This window comes from Tenrec ecaudatus, chromosome 16, assembly GCF_050624435.1.
Source record: "Tenrec ecaudatus isolate mTenEca1 chromosome 16, mTenEca1.hap1, whole genome shotgun sequence".
NCBI classification, from domain to species: Eukaryota; Metazoa; Chordata; class Mammalia; order Afrosoricida; family Tenrecidae; genus Tenrec; species Tenrec ecaudatus.
Window position 1 is genome coordinate 18,710,461 of NC_134545.1, and position 23,385 is coordinate 18,733,845.

General features: G+C 44.3%; 1 protein-coding gene across 4 annotated transcripts in view; it reads left to right on the top strand.

Moving 5' to 3' along the window:
• LOC142429927 (zinc finger protein 77-like) overlaps nt 1-23,385 on the top strand; it is a 79,875-nt gene that overhangs the window by 50,020 nt on the left and 6,470 nt on the right. For 3 of the 4 annotated variants that reach the window (XR_012780444.1, XR_012780445.1, XM_075535150.1), the window contains exons 7-8: nt 21,484-21,700; nt 22,287-22,413. The exons of the other annotated variant lie outside the window; for it this stretch is intronic. Coding sequence is in view for 1 of the 3 variants with exons in the window: in XM_075535150.1 (XP_075391265.1) it covers nt 21,698-21,700; nt 22,287-22,413 (130 nt within the window). In the remaining 2 variants the exon portion in view is untranslated. The remainder of the gene's footprint in view (nt 1-21,483; nt 21,701-22,286; nt 22,414-23,385) is intronic. 4 annotated transcript variants of the gene reach the window in all.

A 23,385-nucleotide genomic window follows, 5' to 3' on the forward strand; every position in this document is an offset into this window, starting at 1 on the left:
CCCTTGATAATTTATAAATTTTTGATGTTTTGTGTCTTAAACTGTACGACATCTTCCTTTACCCACTTTTCTGTAGTCTGTGGAGGTGGTTATATGTAGATCCTTGTGATTAGTTTCCCTATTTACCCCACCTTCCTCTTACCCTCCTGGTATCCCTACTCTCATTATTGGTCCTGAGATGTTTATCTGTCTTGGATTCCCTGTGTCTCCAGTTCTTATCTGTACCAGTGTACATCCTTTGGTCTAGCTGGATCTGTAAGTTAGATTTGGGATCATGATAATGGGGATGGTGGAGGGGGAGGAAGAATTAAAGAACTAGAGGATAGTTGTATGTTTCATCGTTGCTATTCTGCTCCCTGACTGTCTTGTCCCTCCCCGTGACCCTTCTATAAGGGGATGTCCACTTGCCTACAGATGGGTCCTGGGTCCCCAGTCTGTACTCTCCCATATTCACAATGCTAGGATCTTTTGTTTCTTTGATGCCTCATACCTGATGACATGATACCTTGTGATCACCCAGGCTGGTATGCTTCTTCCATGTGGGCTATGTTACTTCTGAGCTGCTGACAGCTTGTTTATCTTCAAGCCTTTAAGACCCCAGACACTATATCTTTTGATAGCTAGGCACTGTAAAGTAGTCGAGAGGCGTTAGAAACCAAATAAGTCTAATTTAAGCAAACAGGCATTTATTATGGAGAAAACCCCAGCCTGGGTGAATTCCCATGGCCCACAGTGTCCCGCACCCAGGAAGTCACACCCCTGGCTACAGGGGTGGTGCTTATATGGCCAGGGAACATGTGACTGGGCTGCCTTGAGTCCAGATAAGATAAAGTAGTCAGGGATTGGGAGATACAAGTATGTCTGGGTTTCTGGAATGTAAGGTGTCTTCCTGGTTCCGGGTGCATTTCTGCTAGGTGCAGCGCTGCAGGCCGAGAACAAAGCAGGCCATGAGCCAACCGGCCGTGAACAGAATGGGCCGTGAGTAAAAGAAAATAAACTTGCACCGCTGCTGACAGGTTACATTAGTCAACTCTGATCAGCTCCGCGGGTGTGGGGGGGAGATTCAAGGTCACTTGCTGCTGGTTGCTTCAGCCAGCTCTGGTCAGCTCTGCACATGGGTGAGGGGAGGTTCAGAAGTCACTTACTGCTTCGAGTTGGCCATATATTGATCCAGCAAGACAGGCACCATCTTCTTTCTTTTTTTTTTTTCCAACTTTCTTTCTTCACCCCATTTGCTTATACACCCATTTGTCTTCAGGGAACATATGGAGAAGGTGAGCATCATGGAATGCCAGTTTAATAGAACAAAGTGTTCTTGCATTGAGGGAGTACTTGAGTGGAGGCCCAATGTCCATCTGCTACCTTAATACTAAACCTATAAATATATACACATAGATCTTTTCCCCCATTGTCATTTATAAATATATTTACATATGTATATGAATATATTTACATATGCATATACATATGTGTATACCTTTGCCTCTTGGTTCTTTCCTCTATTTCCTTTTATTTTCCTCTTGTCCCAATATCATGCTCAGCATTCATTCAGGTTTCAATAATCCCTCTCGGTTACATTGCCCTTGATCAAGCTTCATACACCCTCCTCGCCATTGATTTTGGATCACTGTTGTTCCTTTTCCCTGGGTTTGTTAACACCACTTCCCTTCTCCTGCCTCCCCTTCTCCCATGTTCCCCCTAGAACCATCAGTCCCTTTGTTTCTCCTCCAGATTGTTTATCCCACCCAAGAGCTCAAGTAGAAAGAAAATGTTTTGAGAATGATGATGCCAACAAATGTGCTTGACACAATGGATGGATGTATGGATTATGATAAGGGCTATATGAGCCCCCAATAAAGTGATTTATTTAAAATATATATGTAAACAATGCACTCCTTCCCCCGTCAAACAAAAAAGAAAGAAAAGTAAAACATTGTAAAAAGTAAAATATTATCCTTGGGGTATAAGGTGATTGCAAGGATAACATCATAAATATTTCCAAAGACATAGCACTCAAGCTATTGAAAGTAATGAAGAGTCTCTGCAGTACATTTCCATTTTGAGCTGCAGACTATGAGTTGTTGCCCTGCAGCGTTGGATCTCTGGTGACACAAAGCATGGGGATTCCTGCCACAGGAAACTTCCTGGATCTATGGCTGTGGGTGTTTTTGCATCACCTGTTTAGTCTGGTTGTGTGTGTATGTGTGTCTGTGTCCATGTGTGAGTATGTCCTTATGTTTCCCCTCAACCCCCCTGGCATTCTATGTTGTTCCTCTCCTCCCTCCAGAAGACGGGTTGCTGGTTTTAGCCTCGCAGTCACAAACTGGAATGAAGGGATGTCTGATCAGAAGATTTCTTTGGTTGTTATTGTTTTTTTGCCTTTTGTTCTCAGGTTTAAATTATTGGCTAAAAGTACGTGATTTTTGCTTTGAAATTGATGAGGGCAAAGAATGTACAGATGTGCTTTACACAATGGATGTATGTATGGATTGTGATAAGAGTTGTATGAGTTCCTAATAAAATGTCTTAAATTAAAAAAATAAATAAATGTAAGCCAAAAAATAAATAAAGTTAAAAAATAAAAGTACATAAATTTTAAATAAGAAAAAACATTTGCTTTATAAATTTAAAACTTTGGAGCATGTTATTTTTTGTTTTTAATATTAACAGGTTTTTTTTTTATTCTAGTGCCTATATAAACAAGACTGAGATTTTCGTCACAATTATTTGGTGAAAACTATCTGTTATTTATTTGTTTGTTTGTTTGTTTGTTTATTGGGGGCATGTTTTTTTCTGTTTTTTTTTTAATTTTAACAATTTATTAGGGGCTCATACAATTCTTATCACAGTTCATACATATACATACATCAATTGTATAAAGCACATCTCTACAGTCCCTGCCCTAATCATTTTTTTCTCATCTTTTCTTTTTTTACATTTTATTAGGGACTCATACAACTCTTATCACCATCCATACATATACATACATCAATTGTATAAAGCACATCGATACATTCCCTGCCCCAATCATTCTCAAGGCATTTGCTCTCCACTTAAGCCCCTTGCATCAGGTCCTCTTTTTTTTTCCCCTCCATCCCCTTTCCCCACTCCCTCATGTGCCCTTGGTAATTTATAACTCGTTATTTTGTCATATCTTGCCCTATCCGGAGTCTCCCTTCCCCCCCTTCTCTGCTGTCCCTCTCCCAGGGAGGAGGTCACATGTGGATCCCTGTAATCAGTTCCCCCTTTCCAACCCACTCACCCTCCACTCTCCCAGCATCGTCCCTCACACCCTTGGTCCTGAAGGTATCATCCACCCTGGATTCCCTGTACCTCCAGCCCTCATATGTACCAGTGTACAGCCTCTGTCCTATCCAGGCCTGCAAGGTAGAATTCGGATCATGGTAGTTGGGGGGAGGAAGCATCCAGGATCTGGGGGAAAGCTGTGTTCTTCATCGGTACTACCTCGCACCCTAATTAACCCATCTCCTCTCCTAAACGCCTCTATGAGGGGATCTCCATTGGCCAACACTTGGGCCTTGGGTCTCCACTCTGCACTTCCCCCTTCATTTAATATGGTGTATATATATACATATACATATACACATACATACACACACTTATATCGTTGTTGTTTTTTTTAATTAATTAATTTATTTATTTTAACAATTTTTGGGGGCTGCTACAATTCTTTTCACAGTTCATACATATACATACATCAATTGTATAAAGCACATCTGTACAGTCTTTGCCCTAATCATTTTTTTCTCTTTACTTCTTTTACATTTTATTAGGGACTCAAACAACTCTTACCACAATCCATACATATACATACATCAATTGTATAAAGCACATCCATACATTCCCTGCCCCAATCATTCTCAAGGCATTTGCTCTCCACTTAAGCCCCTTGCATCAGGTCCTCTTTTTTTTTTCCCTCTCTCCCCATTCCCCCCTCCCTCATATGCCCTTGGTAATTTATACATCGTTATTTTGTCATATCTTGCCCTATCCGGAGTCTCCCTTCCCCCCTTCTCTGCTGTCCCTCTCCCAGGGAAGAGGTCACATGTGGATCCTTGTAATCAGTTCCCCCTTTCCAACCCACTCACCCTCCACTCTCCCAGCATCGTCCCTTACACCCTTGGTCCTGAAGGTATCATCCGCCCTGGATTCCCTGTACCTCCAACCCTCATATGTACCAGTGTACAGCCTCTGTCCTATCCAGGCCTGCAAGGTAGAATTCGGATCATGGTAGTTGGGGGGAGGAAGCATCCAGGATCTGGGTGAAAGCTGTGTTCTTCATCGATACTACCTCGTTGTTGTTTTTTTTTTTTGCATGATGCCTTATACCTGGTCCCTTGGCACCTCGTGATCACACTGGCCGGTGTGCTTCTTCCATGTGGGCTTTTTTGCTTCTGAGCTAGATGGCTGCTTGTTCACCTTCAAGCCTTTAAGACCCCAGACACTATCTCTTTTGATAGCCGGGCACCATCAGCTTTCTTCACCACACCTGCCCATGCACCCATTTGTCTTCAGCGATCCTATCATGGAGGTGTGCAGTCAATGATATGATTTTTTGTTCTTTGATGCCTGGTAACTGATCCCTTTGGGACCACTCGATCACCCAGGCTGGTGTGTTCTTCCATGTGGACTTTATTGCTTCTGAACTAGATGGCCGCTTGTTTATCTTCAAGCCTTTAAGACCCCAGTCACTATCTCTTTTGATAGCCGGGCACCATCAGTTTTCTTCACCACATTTACTTGTTCACCCACTTTGGCTCCAGCCATTGTGTCGGGAGAGTGAGCATCATAGAGTTCCAGTTTAATAAAAGAAGGTATTCATGCATTGAGGGACTGTTTGAGTAGAGGCCCAAGGTCCTTCCGCCACCTTAATACTTGACCTATAAATATAGGCACATAGATCTATTTCCCCATCCTCCTATATATATTTGTATGTATATGTCTTTGTCTAGACCTCCATGAATGCCCTTTGACTCCTAGCTCTTTCCTCCATCTCCCTTGACTTTCCTCCTGCCCTACTACCATGCTTCATTGCCACCTGGGCTAGAGTATACCTCTTCTCTAAGCAACCTTACCCTTGATCATTTCCCACCATGCCTGCCACTCCCCCTTCTCTACCATTTGGGGTCCCATGTTTTTCCCTTGTCCCTGGGTTTGTTAACACCACTTCCATACCCCCCTACCCCCCCACCCCAAGTCCCCCCGGAACTGTCGGTCCCGTTGTTTTTCCTCCAGATAGTTCATCCAGCCTGTCCTATTCAGACAGACCTGTGGAGTCACTAACATGCACGAAAACTAGACAGAGGAAAACAAAGCAACAGTGTACAACCAGACAACAAAACAACAAAAACAAACCACTGACAAAGAATAGAACAAAACAGTTCACAAGAGAAAAGCTTGTAGTTAGTTCAGGGATCGTTTGCTGGCCCTTAGGGGCGTTTTCCAGTCCAGTCTGTTGGGGCACCACGCCCTGGCCCCAAAGTCCACTTTCAGCAAAGTCCACTCCATTCCCTTGCTGTTCCGCTGCACTCCCCCAGTGATTTGCCTCGGTGTGGTGGGATCAGGTCAGGTGCAATTCCCACACTGTGTCTCCGGTGCTGTCCCCTGTATCGTCCTTAGTCACTGAGAGGCATCATGTCTCATAGTAGGGCCAGCCATGTTGTTCTCTCTGTGGACTGGCTGCTCTACTCAGGAACATCATCATCACGGCCTGGTGGGCCAGGCTGTGCTCCAGGGGGCATGTTTTTAAAAGACACTGTGTGGTGTTTTTAACAGACTTGGGATTTGGATGGACTGAGTGATTGGATCTTTGATTTAACCTACCATTTGGGATTGTTTCATTTATTCCTTGGAGTAGGCTGGCTTGACGGAACATATCCCGCCACATAACTCTTGCTGTCTAGAGACCTGTCACTGGTGATCCAGGACATTCAGACTAATTCTAGACAGATGTGTGGCTCAGTTTATTCAAGAATCTTCCTGGCTGCCTTAAAGAATGTGCCTCCCAAGCAGGATCGTCTTATGGTGTCAACCTGCGTCTGAAGGAAATGGGAAAAATGACCAAGTCCTCTGGGTATTCCTCAACCCAGATTCTCCAACATCTGTAGTGTAATGGTTCCCTGCCCCTTTATTGCAGGCCCCCTCAATAACACCCCAGCGCCCTTGACAGTAGCAAATGATACACAGAGTGGGCCCCTCTAAGGGAGACCCCATACATCCTCTTTTGGAGGCTTCGCCTGAGGGGGTAGACCCTAATAACAGGCAGTTTATGATGCATACTCCTTTCTCTCACCAGTGATTCATGCAATTGGAAGAAGCAGCACACACTTTTTTGCTGAGAAGCCTCAAGCTTGATAGGCCCTCTTGGTGTCAGTTTTTCAAACCCATAGGCCCACCTGGAATGATTACCAACAAACTTTGGTGGTTTTCGTCATTGGAGAGGAAAAGAGGTATAAAAGCCAAAAGGCACAAAAAGCCTTATTGAGCCCCTGGGAGGAATTATCAAGGAGAATTGGGAGCCTCTGGAGAAAGCCTTCCCCCAGATCAGGCCTAATAGGGACCTGATGAGCTCAGAAGGCCTCAAAGCCCTGTTAGATTTCCAACAATCTTGCTTGCTGGTATCAAAAAGGCTGCTAGGAGGCCGACCAATGTTTCCAAAGTCACATCCATCACTCAGCTGGACACAGAGTCCCCCATTGCTTTTTTTTGGAAAGGCTGGTCGGGCCCAGTGAATGATTGAGCCATTAACTTGGCTTTTGTAACTCAATCTGCCCCAGATGTTAAAAGAAAATTACAAAAGTTAGAAGTTTTCCAAAAATTTGACAGAATTGCTGAAACTAGCCAAGAAAGGTTAGAATAACCCACCTCTGCCAAGTGAGGTAGAGAGAACGGCCATGGCACGAGCTATGGTAACTGAGCTACAGAGTCTCTGCTAAAAAGGCCCAGGTAAGCAAACATGAGTTACTTACATGGGAGACACCACGCATAAGGGACAGTGGGTCTTGTTCAGCAATTTAGTGTGGGCCATCACTTCCATCATCATGTCTACCACCAAAAAACAGGTGAGAGAATTTTGGAGACAATTGGCTATTGCAGACTTTGGATTTGGGACTTTTCAGAAATAGTCAAACCCTTGTATCAAGCCACAAAAGGAAACAGGGCAGGAGCTGATATCAGGTTCTCAAGTGGGAAGAGAATGGTTTGAAAATGATGATGGCAGCATATTTACAAATGTGCTTGAGACGCTGGATGAATGTATGAATTGTGATAAGAGATGAAAGAGCCTCCAACCAAAATATTGTTAAAAAAAGGAAGAAATGGGGCTTTGGGATTCTCAGAGGCACAGACTTAAAGCAGGCTCTTGTGCAAGCTCCAGCTCAAACCCTCCCTGATGTGACCAAACCTTCCTTCAGTTTATGCTGCAGTGATCAAGAGTGGCCCGGGGAATCCTCACTCAGGAATTGGGGTCCTGGTACCACGCCGTTGTCTACCTGTCTAAAGACTGGACCCTGTGGGACCTGGATGGATCCCATGCATCAGGCCAGTGGCGGCCATAGTCATTGTAGTCAAAGAGGTGACAAACTATCTGTGGGTCAAGAAATGGCTGTGTTGACCCCTTACTCAGTGCAAGTGTTACTCCAGAGCCCACCCGACCAGTGGATAGCTAATACGCGGATCACCCAATGTCATACCCTTGTCAGTCAACCTGAAATAAGGTTCCTTAAAGCCTGTCTTTTCAATCCAGCCAACCTCTTGCCACAAGCAGAAGTGCAGCATGACTGCACAGACAGACGTGCCTAAAGAGGTCCACCTGGCAAGATCACACCTTACAGCCGTGCCTCTTCAGAATGCACAGGTTGAACTGTTCAGAGATGGAAGCAGTTTCATCAAGAACGACACCAGGTATGCCTGGGCTGCAGTGGTTTCTCTGGACTTTGTTGTTTGGTCAGCATCTCTGTCACGCAGCACTTCAGCCCAGAAAACCAACCTAGTGGCTCTGATAGAGGCACTTTGCTGGGCAAAAGGAAAGTGAGTATCCATTTTTACAGATAGTAGATATGTTCTTGCCACGTCCAATGTACATGGCACCATCTAGAAGGAAGGGGGACTTTTCACTTCTGGAGGTAAGGAAATTAAAAACAAGGAGATATATTGCTTATTGGAAGTTGTATGGCTAACAACCAAACCAGTGATTGTACACTGTCCTGGGCACCAGAAGAGCAATTCAAAAGAAGCCATAGGGAACTGGAAAGCAGATGAGGAGGCCAAATACAGTGGCCACGTTGAACCACTGATCATGATCTAACTTTTGTCCTTTTGCCACGACCTCTCTTACATAAATTACCTCATTACACAGAAGAAGAAATTGATTGGGCCAAGAACAATTTATCCCTGAGGGTAACCAATGGTTGGTGAACCTTCCCAGATAGTAGCACCATGTTCTCAATGTGTTGGGTAATTCAATAATACAACAAATACACCAGGCTACACATTTAGGAAACCCCAAGCCTGATGAGTTACTCCAGGAACAGTCTTATATCCCACATGTAAATAATAAGAGTAGCAGCATAGTATTCTGTTATGCTGTGTGTCCCTAGGTGACTACTCGCCCCTGGACAACTGGAAGTAAGATTCAGGGGACTGACACCAGGGGAACGTAGTGAACTAGACTTTACTGAAATCAAACTCCCAATCAATGAGTACAAATATTTGCTCGTAGTAGTTGACACCTTTTCAGGGTGTGTGGAAGCCTTCCCTCCACATCGTAAAACTGCCACGGTGGTCACAGGAAACTGTTAAAATTGATTCCTATGGATGGTTGCCACAGTCAATAGAGTCTGATAACGATCCAGCTCTTACAGCCACACTAACACAACAAATCTCAAGGACCTTGGGGGTCGAGTGGACATTACACTGTGTCTACAGACCCCGAAGCTCAGGATACATTCAGAGAATGAACAGTACCCTGAAGGAAAACTTGTCTGAATTTACATTAGAAGTAGGGACAGATTGGCCATCTTTACTTCCTTTTGCAGAACTGAGAGCAACATGCATTCTTTACCATAAAAGTTTCACCCCATATGAAATTATGCTCAATAGACCCCCTTTATTATTTTTTCTCCACCCCGCCCCTCCAAGGAGGAAATGCTAGACCACCTCCTTTAGTACCTAAAATTGAACACCTAAAGCAGGCTAGAATTTATAAACAAAAATTACTTAAGTTTGTGCAGGTCCTCTAAGTAGGGAGGTGTTCCAGATCATGAAGGACGTGGTCCCTGCTCTCCCAAGCACTTTGACCCCCTGTATCCATTCAAGGTTGAAGACTTGGTCAAAGACATACTACTACTGGACTTACCCCGTGGTGGAAAAGACCTCTCACTGTTATCCTTCCCATGCCTTCCACCATAAAGGTAGACAGCATCATCCCACATGTCCATCATTTTCATCTGAATCCTGCACTGGGTGAAGCAGACGCCGTGCCACCAAAGACCCTAAGGGACCCTCATGCTAAGACTGTCTCGTTCTCCCAAATGATGTTTTACATGTGTGTATATTGGGCTGTGGGCAGCTACATACACTAACCATTAGTGGATATGTTCACTATTTTAATGTCAGGTAGGAGAGGACACCACAACTTGTCTGTAAGTTTGTCATTCTGAGGTGGCTTGTGTGCTGCTCTGAAGTTCTGCCACCAGTATTTAATGACTGGGGAAAAAAGGAGCAGCAATCTACTACAAAATTATCTACCTGGAAACCTTAGAAATACCCGTGGAACATTCTTGGATACGCTGCCAGAAGATGAACCCATTATGGTAGAATGCACTCAAATAATACCGGCCTCTTCATGTTCACCCACACCCCTACCGATTGCCATCATGTCAATTTCCACTCATGTCACCCGTCAGCCTTATTACATGGAGGGATAAGGACGTTCAGAACCTTTATTCGTTTAAGTGGCCTAATTCAAAATGAGTTTAACCAATTAGAGGCATCCATTACTGATTGGACTAGAACCCATGAGAAGTATTTAAACTGATCATGAATTAAATGCAATATATAAAGCTTGATATGCTCGCTATCAGTGACCTGAAATGAACTGGTATTGGCTATTTTGAATCATGATCAGTACTGATTTTTGTATCATATATTTATATGATCTCTATTGGAAGAGAAGTTGCATCACAAATATTTTTATCAAGAGCACTTTCAGGGACAAAATATATTTAATTTTTTGATAATATTAAGCAATAAGAATGGATTTGAAAGAAGAAACAATATGGCTATAGAACTGGTGTTGCTTGTTCAAAAAAATTCAGACCATTGCTAAGACAGTATATTTCATTAAAAGCTAAAATCTCACAACATGACACAGAACCTATGCAAAATAATACCCTAGCTTCACCATTTCCCGAGCTTGAGCACGAGTCAGTGCATCATGTCAGTCCTGAAGTCCACTCAGTGCGGCACTTGCTTCATCAGACATCCAAAGACAAGAAATCAGTCATTGTGATTATACTAAGTGGTGTCCAGCAAAAGAAAAAATGTGAGCCTGATGCCACTCAACTCGGTGACAACAAAAATTGGGTCAATAAGGCAGTTACTTGTTTTAAAAGATTGTGTGTGGCAAAATGAGAACCTGGAAGTAAGTGTATGCAGACAAATTCTCTATGCTAATTAAGAGCGTGGGAGGCAGAGTCTGGTGGAAGAGGCTCATGCTACTTAGTTGGACATCCACCCCAGTCACGTTCTCCTAACTAAAAGTTACCCCCACACTGTACCCCAGTGGGAGTGCCGATCTTTACGTGCTTCTTATAAGCTCATGGTTGCCACTATTTTCTTGAAGGGTTGAAGATTAACTGCTTGAAGGTTATCTGCTAAAGGTTGTCTGACATCAAGAGCAATCAGACCACCTCACCCTAAGTATGGCCCACTCCTGTCTGATAAGGATCATAGACTGCTCCCCTGGGGAAGACCTCCGGGACACTGAAGTCAAGCCGGTTCACAGAGGACCTCTGCTAACAGAGGCTCAGCAGCCATCTTCACCCTGTTTCCCTGTGTCTTTTTGAGGAGGGCCAATTATTTGGAAAAACAACTCCTTATTTTTGTGTGTGTGGGAGTATGTGCTTCCTCTGTTGGAAGAATGGCAGGGGTGCAGGGGTAGGGCGGCCTTGATGCCCTGGGCCTCTACTGCCTGGGAGGATGCCAATCCTGCCAACCCTTTTATTTTTTAATTTTTAAAATTTTTTTTTAAATTTTAACAATTTTTTAGGGGCTCATACAATTCTTATCACAGTTCTGCCAACCCTTCTTGATGGTGTTTTTTACTTTGCCTTCCTCCTAAAATCTTATGTAATCTCAGTGGGTGCAGAAATCCCCTTATGGCTCATATCTGGGTCAAGTTCATGACCCAAGGTTCCCCAGTTCTTGTCACCTTTTAGCAATCAGTCGTCCCTAAGGACATGACCAACAAAGGAGCCCTCGTGATGTAGTGTGTTGTTCCGAACTACCTGGGCCTCTTATGGGGAGACTGAGCTTTCAATTCACTAAAGAGTTACATTGCTGGAAACTCTAGGGCAGTTCTACCTTTTCCCTTAGGGTTGCTATGAGTTGGCATCAATACCATGGCAACGAGTTTGCTTGGTTGTAAACAAATCATCAGAAATGCTGAATTATAGGAAGAGGAATGTGACATCAAATTTGGAGAAAGGCCATGGGGGAAGGAAAAAAGAACTGATACCAAGGACGCAGTAGAAAATAAATGTCTAGAAAAGAATGATGGCAACATACGTACAAATATACTTGATAAATTGATGTGTGGATTGTTATGAGAGTTTAAGAGCCCCTAATAAAATGAGCTTTTAATAAAAATAATTTAAAATGTTGGAGGAAGGCTTAACAACCTGCAATATGAAGATAGCATAATCTTGCTTGCTGAAGCAACGTGAGGAGGGCTTGAAAGACTTGCTGATATAGATCAAGAATTGTAGCTTTTATTGTGGATTAACATTCAGTGTGAAGCAGACTTTAATCCTCACACGTGCATTTATAGGATTATCATGATGAATGGAGAAAAGGTTGAAGTTGTCATGGATTTTTTTCTTGCTTGAGTCCACTATCAATGCTCATGGAACCATCAGTTAAGTGATTAAGCAACATATTGTATTATTACGGTATAGAAAAGCAAGGATGTTTCTTTGAGGACTAAGGTGTGCTGACCCAAACCATGCTATATCCCAATGCCTCATAGGAATGTGAAAGTTGCACACTGAGTAAGGAAGACAGAAAAACAGTCCATGCAATGGAATGATGGTGCTGGAGAAGAATATTGAAACTGACCATGGACGGCTCAAGGAACAATCAGACGCTTCTTAGAAGAAGCACAGCCAAAGTACCCTGGGTGGCAAGGATGGCAAGACTTAGTCTTCCATACTTTGAACAGAGTGTCAGGAAAGGCCAGTGCCTGGAGAAGGACATCGTAGTTGGGAAAATGGAGGGGCAGCATAATCGAAGAAGGTCCTCGAGGTGATGGATTGACAGTGTGGCTGCACCAATGGACTCAGGTCTAGGAACAAATTCAAGGATAATGCCAGCCTGTGCTGTGTTTCAATCTGTTGTTCAAAGAGTCACTATGGAACCAGGCCATGGGATGGCACCTAATAAAACACCCACCAATCACGATGCCATGCTCTTCTTCATATGAACTACTCTGATGATTTGCTCCCCATTCCAATTGATCAAGTAGGGTGAAAGAATACATCAATGGTGCCCACCTTCCCTGATTTAAAACCATGCACGATTTCTTTATTCAGTTAACTGCCTCTTGATCCAGGTACAAGTTGCATACCAGCACAATCTAATTCTGGAGTTCCCCTTCTCATGGTAACTCATAGTTTCAATGTGGTTCATACAGTCAAATGCCTTGTCAGAGTCTGGAAAACACAAGTAAACATCTCTCCTGTAGTCTCTCTTTGAACCAAGTTCCATCTGACACCAGCAATGATAACCCTTGTTCCAAGTCCTCTTCTGGGTCTGCCCTGAATCGCTGGCAGTTCCCTCTCAATGTGTTGCTTCAATTGTTGGATGATCTACAGCAAACTTTTGATCCCATGTGTTATCAGTGATATGGTTCAATCATTTGAGCATTGTGTTGGGTTCCATTTCTTTTTTTTTTTTAACATTTTATTAGGGACTCATACAACTCTTATCACAATGCATACATACATCAATTGTGTAAAGCACATCTGTACATTCTTTAACCTCATCATTTTCAAAGCAGTTACTCTCCACTTAAGCCCTTTGCATCAAGTCCTTTTTCCCCTCCCCCCGCTCCCCCCTTCCTCATGAGCCCTTGATAATTTATAAATTATTATTTTGTCATATCTTGCCTTGTTGGACGTCTCCCTTCAGCCCCTTTTCTGTTGTCTATCCCCCAGGGAGGAGGTCACATGTATATCCTTGTAATCGGTTCCCTCTTTCCAACCCACACACCCTCTACCCCCCCCAGTATCGCCCCTCACACCACTGGTCCTCAAGGTATTATTCTCCCTGGATTCCCTGTGCCTCCAGCTTCTATCTGCACCAGTGTACATCCTCTGCTCTATCCAGACTTGCAAGGTAGAATTCAGATCATGGTAGTTGACAGGGAGGAAGCATATAGGAACTGGAGGAAAGCTGTATTCTTCATTGGTGCTACATTGCACCCTGACTGACTCATCTCCTTCCCTAGACTCCTCTGCAAGAAGATCTCCTGTGCCCGACAAATTGGCTTTGGGTCTCCATTCTGTACTTCCCCCTTCATTCACTATGGTATGATTTTTTTTTCTGATGATGCCTTATACCCAATCCCTTCGACACCTCGTGATCGCACAGGCTAGTGTGCTTCTTCCCTGTGGGCTTTGTTGCTTCTGAGCTAGATGGCTGCTTGTTTACCTTCAAGCCTTTAAGACCCCAGACACTCTCTCTTTTGATAGCTGGGCACCATCAGCTTTCTTCGCCACATTTGCTTATGCACCCGTTTGTCCTCGGCGATTGTATGATGGAGGTGAGCAGCCAATCATATGATTTTTTGTTCTTTGATGCCTGATAACTGATCCCTTCGGAATCACGTGATCACACAGGCTGGTGTGTTCGTGTATGTGGGTTTTGTTCCTTCTGAGCTAGATGGCCGCTTGTTTACCTTCAAGCCTATAAGACCCCGACGCTATCTCTTTTGATAGCCGGGCACCATCAGCTTTCTTCACCACATTTGCTTGTTCACCCACTTTGGCTTCAGCGGTTGTGTCGGGAGGGTGAGCATCATAGAATGCCAATTTAATAGAAGAAAGTATTCATGCATTGAGGGAATGCTTGAGTAGAGGCCCAAGGTCCTTCTGTCACCTTAATACTAAATCTATAAATATAGGCACATAGATCTATTTCCCCATCCATATATATATATATATATATATATATATATATATATATATATATATATATATACACATATGTACATGTCTTTGTCTAGACCTCTATAAATGCTCTTTGCCTCCTAGCTCTTTCCTCCATTTCCCTTGACTTTCCTCCTGTCCCACTATCATTCTCCGTCCCCACTTGGGATACAGCTATACCTCTTCATTACCTTACCCTTGATCATTCCCTACCAGGCCTGCCACTCCCACCTCACCACCAATTTTAATCCCTTGTTGTTCCTTTGTCCCTGGATTTGTTAACACCGCTTCCTTAACCCCAACCTCCCCCTATCCCATGTCCACCCGGAACTGTTGGTCCCATTGTTTTTCCTCCAGGTAGTTCATCCAGCCTATCTTATTTACACAGACCTGTGGAGATAATAACATGCACAAAAACAAGACAATGGAAAACAAAGCAACAGTATACAACAAACCAGCAACAACAAACCAGTGAAAAAGAATAAAACAAAACACATCAAGAAAGAAAAGCTTGTTCATAGTTCAAGGATCGTTTGTTGGCTTTTAGGAGTGTTTTCCAGTCCAGTCTGTTTGGGCACCACGCACTGGCCCCAAAGTCCACTTTCAGCATTCCTTTGCTGCTCCATTCCCTTGCTGTTCTGCTGCACAACCCCAGTGCTTTGCCTCAGTGTGGTGGGATCAGGTCGGGCACAATTCCCACACTGTGTCTCTGGTGCTGTCCCCTGCAGGGCCATGGGTCAGTGAGGGGCGTCATGTTTCATAGTGGGGCCAGCCATGTGGTCCTCTCTGTGGACTGGCTGCTCTAATCAGGAACATCATCCTTATGGCCTGGTGGGCCAGGATGTGCTCCACTCTCTCCTTCCCACTTAATATTCTGTGTGCTCCGATCAGATATGTCTGTCTCCTGGAGCTGCAGATTCAATATCGTCCTTTGAAACAAATTCTTTGGGGGGGGGGGGAGGGTTCCATTTCTTTAGAATGGGTACAAATATGGATCTCTTCCAGTCAGTTGCCCAAGTAATTGCCTTCCAAAACTCTTGGCAGAGACCAGGGAATGCTTTCGGTGCTTCATTTGCTTGCTAACACATTTCCATTGGCCTTCGATCAATTGCTGGAGTCTTGCTTTTGGCTCATGTGTTCAGTGCAGCTTAAAGCACATCTTTCAGCACCAGGGTATTTGTGTACAGACTCCCTCCTGAAATGCTGGGCTGTCGACCAGGACCGTGATGGTGGAATCTTTCTATCTTCTGTTCTGCTTCCTTCATCTTTCAATATATTGCCCATGGGATTTTAAAGACTGAATCTCCAGGCTTGACTTTTTCTTCATTTCTTTTAGTTGAAGTTGTGCTCAGCTTCTTCTTCTCCTTTGGTTTTCTAATTGTAGGTTTGTATACGTTTGATTATATGGTTTTGCTTTGTCTTCTCCAGCTGTCTTCGGACTTCATCCTTCTTTCCATTGGTTTTAGCTACTCTAAGATTGACAGCAAGGTTCAGAATTTCATCTGACATCCACTTTGATCCTTCCTCTCTTTCCTGTCTTTTTTGGTGACCTCTTCCTTTTTACGTGAATGATGGTTTTAAGGCCCCCACCCACTGCCCTCTCGAGCTCTTGTGTCTTCTGTTATTAGATTCAGTACATCAAATCTGTTTGAGATGTAATTGAAATTAATGTGGGATAGACTTGAATTCATATTTTGGCTCTGCTGGTCTTGTTTTAAATTTCTTCAGCTTTATTCTGAAGTTACATAGGAGCAAATAATGATCAGTTTGACAGTCAGCCCTTCACCTTGTTTTTGTTGATATCTAGCTTCCCAGTCATATGTTTTCCCCATGGATGTAGTCAGTTTGATTTTTGTGCATACCATATTAAGATGTCCTTGTATATAATCTCCGTTTTTATTTTGTGTGGAAAAAGTATTTGTTGTGAATGAATGTTTTTGTAAAATTCTGTTTTGAAATCTCTGCCTCCATTTCTATCAGCAAGTTGACAATTTCCAATTAGTGTTGCTTCCTCTTCTTTACCAGTTTTTTATTCCAATGGTCAATAATTATCAATGCATCTTGATCGCATGCTTGATGAATCTCAGGCTGAAGGCATTGGTGGAATTCCTACATTTCTCATCATTAGCTTTTGTGGTTCGTGCTGGTAGATTTGAATAATAGTTGTACTGAAGGAATTTCCTCGAAGGCAGATGGAGAGAATACTGTCTCGGGTAGCCCTGAACTTCAACATGGATGTTGCAATGTCTTTTTGGACAATGGATTCCATGATATTTCTCTCCGTGCGTTTTCCCAGTGTACTAAGTCATCGGGTTTTCTGAGTCCAAAAGGCCAATACCAGTCCGTGTCAGCTCACTAAGTGCCCAGGATGTCGGCATTTATGGGTTTCATTTCATTTTTGACCAATTTTAATTTTCCTAGATGCATCCTTTGCCCATTCCCCGTTCTGATGATCAGCAGATTTTTACAGCGTTTTCTTCTTACCTTGAGTTGTGCCCCCGAGTCAATGAAGGTCCCGAGTGTCCTCTTTCACAGGAACTAATACCCTCATCTTTTACCCCCAAACCCGAATACATAGAAGTGTACCCTAAAAAGCACAAAGAAATTCCCTCTTGAAGAACATGGAATAGATGCAGCCTGTTTCTTTCAGACTTGGCTCCCGGTTCTTGTTGCCCCTCCGGGCCCGCCCATCACCTGCAGGCTCCGCCCCCTTTGGTGACGCAATTTCCGGCCCACGTTCTTCCGAGCTGGGAGTCTTCCGAGAACGTGCGGAGCGGTAGGTTCCTCTTTGTGTTTCAGGTTCCCTGGGTCACGTGGTGTCCGCTGCGGCCCTGCGCCCACAGTTGTTCTCGGGGTCCCTGCGGGGCTGGAAGTGCCCGCTCCCCGTCTGTCCGCGGTCCCGGGGCGTCGGGACCCGCCGTGACCTTTCCGGTGACACCCGCTCCCTGCTGAGGGCCGGCGTCTCTGACTCTGGGCCTGGGCTCTCCGACCCCCTTTGTCCTGCTCGCAGCCCCCCACGCACCCTCCCCGTCTCCCAGGAAAGGCCCCGCGCGGGGCGTCCTCTGACCGTGCGCTGCGCCTTTCTCCTGGGCTCGCGGCCACGCGAGGACCGGCCGGGCCGGCCTTGGTCCCAGGGAGGCCAGCCATGCGGTCCTCAGAGCACCATCCTGTCCTCCATCAGCCAGCCTGTGTGCGTCCTGATGGAGGTCAGTCCCAAAGGACAGGGACACGGGGGTGCCTGGGATGTGGCGTCCACGCGCGGTGCGTCCACCCTCGTGGTCAGAGTTAGAAACACTCCAGACAGACCGAGCGTCCTGTTGCCGAAGAGCTCGTTTCAGAAACAGGGCAGTTCTCCCTTTTCCCAAAGGCTTGCTCTGAGGTGGCCTCAGCTCGGTGGCAGTGCGTTTACTTTGTGTGGAAGCCGCTGAGGTAGAATCAATCCACCCCGGTGTGCATTAGAGACCGCCCCTCTGACGGAGCGCTCTGCGTCTCCCTTTCTTCCCACTGCTCAGGGCTGTTGTATGCAGCCCTTGCTGTGGGCTCTCTAAGTGGTCACCTCTTCATAGCTGCTGGTTTAAATGGACCTCTATGACCAGAGAAACCCACGTAGGGATAGAAAGGAAGAACCGATCACAAGGATCTACACATAGCCCTGGGCAAAGGACAACAGAAATGTAAGTTAATGAGACGTCGGACTGTGTAAGACTTGAAAAAATAATAATAATTTATAAATAATCAAGCGTTGTGTAGGGAGGGGAAACAGGTGGAGTTTATACCAAGGGCTCAAGTCCATAGAAAATGTTTGGAGAATGATGATGTCAACAAATGTCCTTGACATAACTGATGTATGTATGGATTGTGATAAGAGTTGTACGAGCCCCCAATAAGTTGATTTTTTTAAAAAACATTTTATTAGGGGCGCATACAACTCTTATCACAATCCATACATATACATACATCAATTATATAAAGCACATCTGTACATTCTTTGCCCTCATCATTTTTTTTTTACATTTTATTAGGGGCTCATACAACTCTTACACAATCCATATATATACATACTTCAATTGTATAAATTACATCCGTACATTCTTTGCCCTAATCATTTTCAAAGCATTTGCACTCCACTGAAGCCCTTTGCATCAGGTCCTCTTTTTTATTTTTCCCTCCCTCCCGCTCCCTACTCCCTCATGAGCCCTTGATAATTTATAGATTGTTATTTTGTCATATATTGCTCTATCCAGAGTCTCCCTTCCCCCGCCTTCTGTGCCATCCATCTCCCAGGAGGAGGTCACATGTGGATCCTTGTAATCAGTTCCCCCTTTACAACCCACTCACCCTCTACTCTCCCAGTATCTCCCCTCACACTCCTGGTCCTGAAGGTATCATCCACCCTGGATTCCCTGTGCCTCCAGCTCCCATATGCACCAGTGTACAACCTCTGCCCTATCCAGTCCTGCAAGGTAGAATTCGGATCATGGTAATTGGGAGGAGGAAGCACCCAGGATCTGGGGGAAAGCTGTGTTCTTCATCGGTACTACCTCGCACCCTGACTGACCCATCTCCTCTCCTAAACCCCTCTATGAGGGGATCTCCAGTGGTCGACAAATGGGCCTTGGGTCTCCACTCTGCACTTCCCCCTTCATTCACTAAAGTGATTTTTTTTTAAAAAACAACTTAAAATCATTATCTATAATCTATCAAGGGTCCAGAAGGGAAGGAGGGAGGAAGGAAGGAAATGAGCTGATCACATGGGCTCAATAAAAAGTAAATGTCCAGAAAGGAAGTATGGGAATTTATGTACAAATATGCCTGATACAAATTATGTACAGATTGTAAAGAGATGTAAGAGCCCCCAATATATGGATCTTTTAAAAAAGGGAAAGAGAGCAAGCTACCTAATTCTATGGTTTCACCAGCTGTCCCCCTCTGAGTGCTTGTGTTGCTCCTACTGAAGCTGATTTTCAGTGACCTGTTCACATTTGCCTTCTGTAGGAACAGGAGGTCCAACTTCCTGATCATGGGGTGTGTCTTTATGGCCTGAGCCACATTGGCCTGTGAACATCAGATGTAGAACAAGCAGCCACACTTAGTTGCAAAGGCAGGCCACTCACTAGGTTGTAGAGGTGTCCCCCCCAAGAGTCAGGACAACGCTAGAACTGACTCATCATGAACGCTAGTGGAGCAGAGGAAAACCATTCCTTAAGCACAACCCGGAGGTTGTGCTTTCTCAGAGATCCTTGAGGTGGACGTAAGCTGGCCCCCTTTGAGCTTGGTCATCAAGCACTTAACTGTGCCACTGAGCAGACCTGCCACATCTTTTTAAATTTAAATGTTTTATCATGGCTGGGTGACAGTTTTCAGAGCAACTGGTTCCCCTTCAACAATTCATAAGCATTTTGTTTTGCGAATAAAATTACTACTTGTTAGAACCAATTCTAGGGTAATTTTTTATTCATGGATTTATTTTTTCACTTTTATTGGCACCTACTGGATCTCATACAAGTCAATTCAATCAATTGTACCGTTTAAATTGTACACTCATTACTGCAATTTCAGAACTTGGTATTTTTTGCTCCCATGATTGAATCACCTTAAAATGAATTGTGTAATCACCTTCAGTCCTAGTGCTGCCTCCCCGTCCCACCTGCACTGTTTGCTGCACAGCCACGTCTTTAGATGAGAGGAAAGTCCTTACCGTGGAGATGCATTTTGAGCTGCTCTGTTGTTCTTTATTGTTGATCAGGTGCTCTCTCCTGGAATGGCTGATGCTGACCATCGTTTTGGTTTGGGTCTTGTTTTCTTAGTTTGCTCTTTGAAGCTTCTTGAATCATCCAGTATTTTGTTTAGAGAATCCTTCAGGATTCCAACTTGGGCCTTGAATCTGTTTCTTCCTGTCATTCATGGGGCAGTTGTCGAGCGTACCCTTCCCTTTCGGTTGCGTATTTCTTCCAGGCTTACACATTTCTTTAGAATGTCTCTGCTGAAACCCACTGTGTTCATTTTCATTCCTTCCTGTCTTAGGAATGACATTTTTCTTCATGAATGATTTGCTCAGTTCCTTGGTCGTTGATGTTGGAGGCATGAAAGATTTTTATAGGATGGTCTTTAATAGTCGATGTGATGTACTCAAGGGTCCTACTTTGGCTCTCTTACACTTGCTGTCGATTCCAGTCCACAGCAATCATAGCTTATAATACGCTGCCTGCACCAGGAGGAAAGACGGCCTGATTTTTCACTTTTGTTTGATTGCTGTCATGGTCAAGACTGTTTTTTTGTTGTTGTTTTATTTTCAGATACGGAGTTTCCCTGTGTCTTCAATGTTAAATATTCTCTCATGTAACACGCTCCCCTTCTTAGGGATGGATTTCATTAGTAGCCACACAGACCTCAGCGATAAGGTTCATGATTGAGTTTTAACCATTATTGCAATGCAGGTGAGAAATGCTCAGGATGAAGTTCTTTCTTCAGTGCATGTCACAGAGTTCTATGCTGGCGGTGGGGGATTAGCTAATAAATTCCAAAACGGTGTGCCCCTCAGGATTAAGTCTCAGCCTAAAGGCATTAGCTTCCAGTCTCAGGGATCAGTAAACCCAGATCCCCAAATTGAGGACCTAGGAACAAGACTCAGTCCCGTGCACATGATAGCCCCCTGCCCAAATGGACTCAGCTTTACTTTCCATGTGTCTTGGGGAGCCCAGGACTGTGTGTCATGCTCCAGCTCCTGCTTCTGGTTCTGCTGCTGTACCTCCTCCATTCCTCTCATGTCCGTGCTCTCTCTGCATCGGGAGGTTCACTGTCTAAACTGGGCAGGCGTAGATGATCCTTATGTTCTTGGATGTGGACACTCATCTGACTTTGCCATTGTTTGTAGCAGAAGGAGCCTGTGAGGTACATTAACAATGCAAGCCTGTATTCTGGGATACAGGATCTGAATCTGACTTTTATGCAGATGTCCTCAGAATCGAACATGTTCTTGAACCTAGCCAAGTCAAAATTCAAGAGCCTTACTGAATTGTGTGTCCTTCCATTTCAGGTCCGAGGTATGGCCTGTTCCAGAATGCGACATTCTTGCTTAGCCCTGGAATCTCCAATCAGCATTTTAAACCCTTCTGACTGACTGGACTACACATCATTGACCTTTGTCCAAACTGCCAAGTGGCTCTGCTTCCATACCCTAACTGCTATGTGAAGTGTGTACTTGACCTCAAGAAATACATTCAACAAGTCGTTCAGAAGCTGGAGCTGGGATGGTGAGTCCTACTGGGAGTTTGGTATCTAAGGGTGGGGGCTGATTGGACCTTTTCTCACATCAAGTGCCCAGGCCTCCTGTGCCTAATGAGGGGCTATAGGAGAAAGTGCAGATTTCAGTGCTTCCTAGTGGTTATTTTCCTTTCACCCAGTGTTCTTGCTGTGATAAATATTCTGGGTGGTCCTTGGCTAGCAGTGACTTTCCCCCTTCCCTCCGTTGGAAGAGAAGTGATGTATGTGAAAACAGGGCTTTTATTTTAGAGCACTTTTGCCTGCTTTGAGTTATGTCTTCTGACTAATCAGGACCATAAAAATAGAGATGAATATATTGATTTGGTCAGATCACCTGTGCAGAGATCCCATTCATTTTGCGTTACGAGGTGTTCCGTCTGTGGCTAGCATGTAATGAGAGAGGAGGTGAATCTAGGCAGTGTAGGGATGAGTGATAGCTCAGCCCTGCTGGTCATCCTTACAGAACCTCGTGTCTAATGTCCTTACAGTCTCAGTGCTCAGGACTGTCATCCTCCTCCTCTTTTCCCCTATTGGAGTTCACGGTACCTTGTTGAACTAACATGTGTGCTGTTTTAGGACACCGTGGCTTTTGAAGATGTGGTTGTGGACTTTTCCCCAGAAGAGTGGGCCTTGCTGGATCATGCTCAGAGGAAACTCTATAGGCATGTGATGGAGGAGACTTTCAGAAACCTAGCCTCAGTAGGTATGGATCCATTTCCCTTTAAATGTAGAGTGATCAATTCAGTCGTACACATTGGTATTACTCCAGTCTGTGGTCCAGATAATGGGAAAACCTTGTTATATCAGGCAAAAACAGTCATTTTCACTCAACTGCTTACATATCATGGCTTCCCCATGAACAGAAAGCTCTCAGTATTAAACTAAATTTTTATTGCATTTGTGACTAAGAGCCTTAAGTTTAAGTGCAGTAAATATGCACATTGACCTTCCTTGGTGCACAGTGGATGCATCTGTTCTATTCCTTGTGAAGGCTGTGTGTATTAGAAGTTTTACATTGTGTTGAGCCGAGGCACACGTGCTGCACAGGGATCTGCTCCTGCTTTTCCAACTCTGACCAATGCTCATGTTCCCAATAAAAGAGGTGAGTCCAGGATCGGCTGTCCCTCTTTCAGCCAAACACAAAGACCTGGTGGAATTGAGAAACCCTGAAGTTTATTCAGAGAGGAGAGACAGGCAACAGTGGGGTTTCAAACCTAGAAACACCTTCAAAAATCCAATTAAGAGCAAATCACATATCTTCCCCTGCGTAACGGCAGCAAAGTTTCTGAATGGCCACAGGAAAAGGTTATTGTTGTGCCTTTTAAATGCCATTAAGTCCTTTCAACCTGTAGCGATCCTGTGCACAACAAAACTAAACACTGCCCGGTCCTGCACCCACCGCAATTACACCCACGCTTGAACCTATTGTTGGAACCAATGCTCCATCCATCTTATTGAGGTATTTACTCTCCTTCCAGGTCTCTAGTTTACAAAGCACAATGTTCTTCCTCAGGAACTCTACTTTTTTAATATATCTTCAAAGGTGTGCCATCCTGCTAAGGAGCACTCTGTTTGTATTTCTTCTATGACACTCAGTTTGTCCTGTAAGCAGACAGTCCAGGGTACTTTCCTCTTTCCTCGAGAACCATAATTCCAAACCATCGATTCTTTTTTG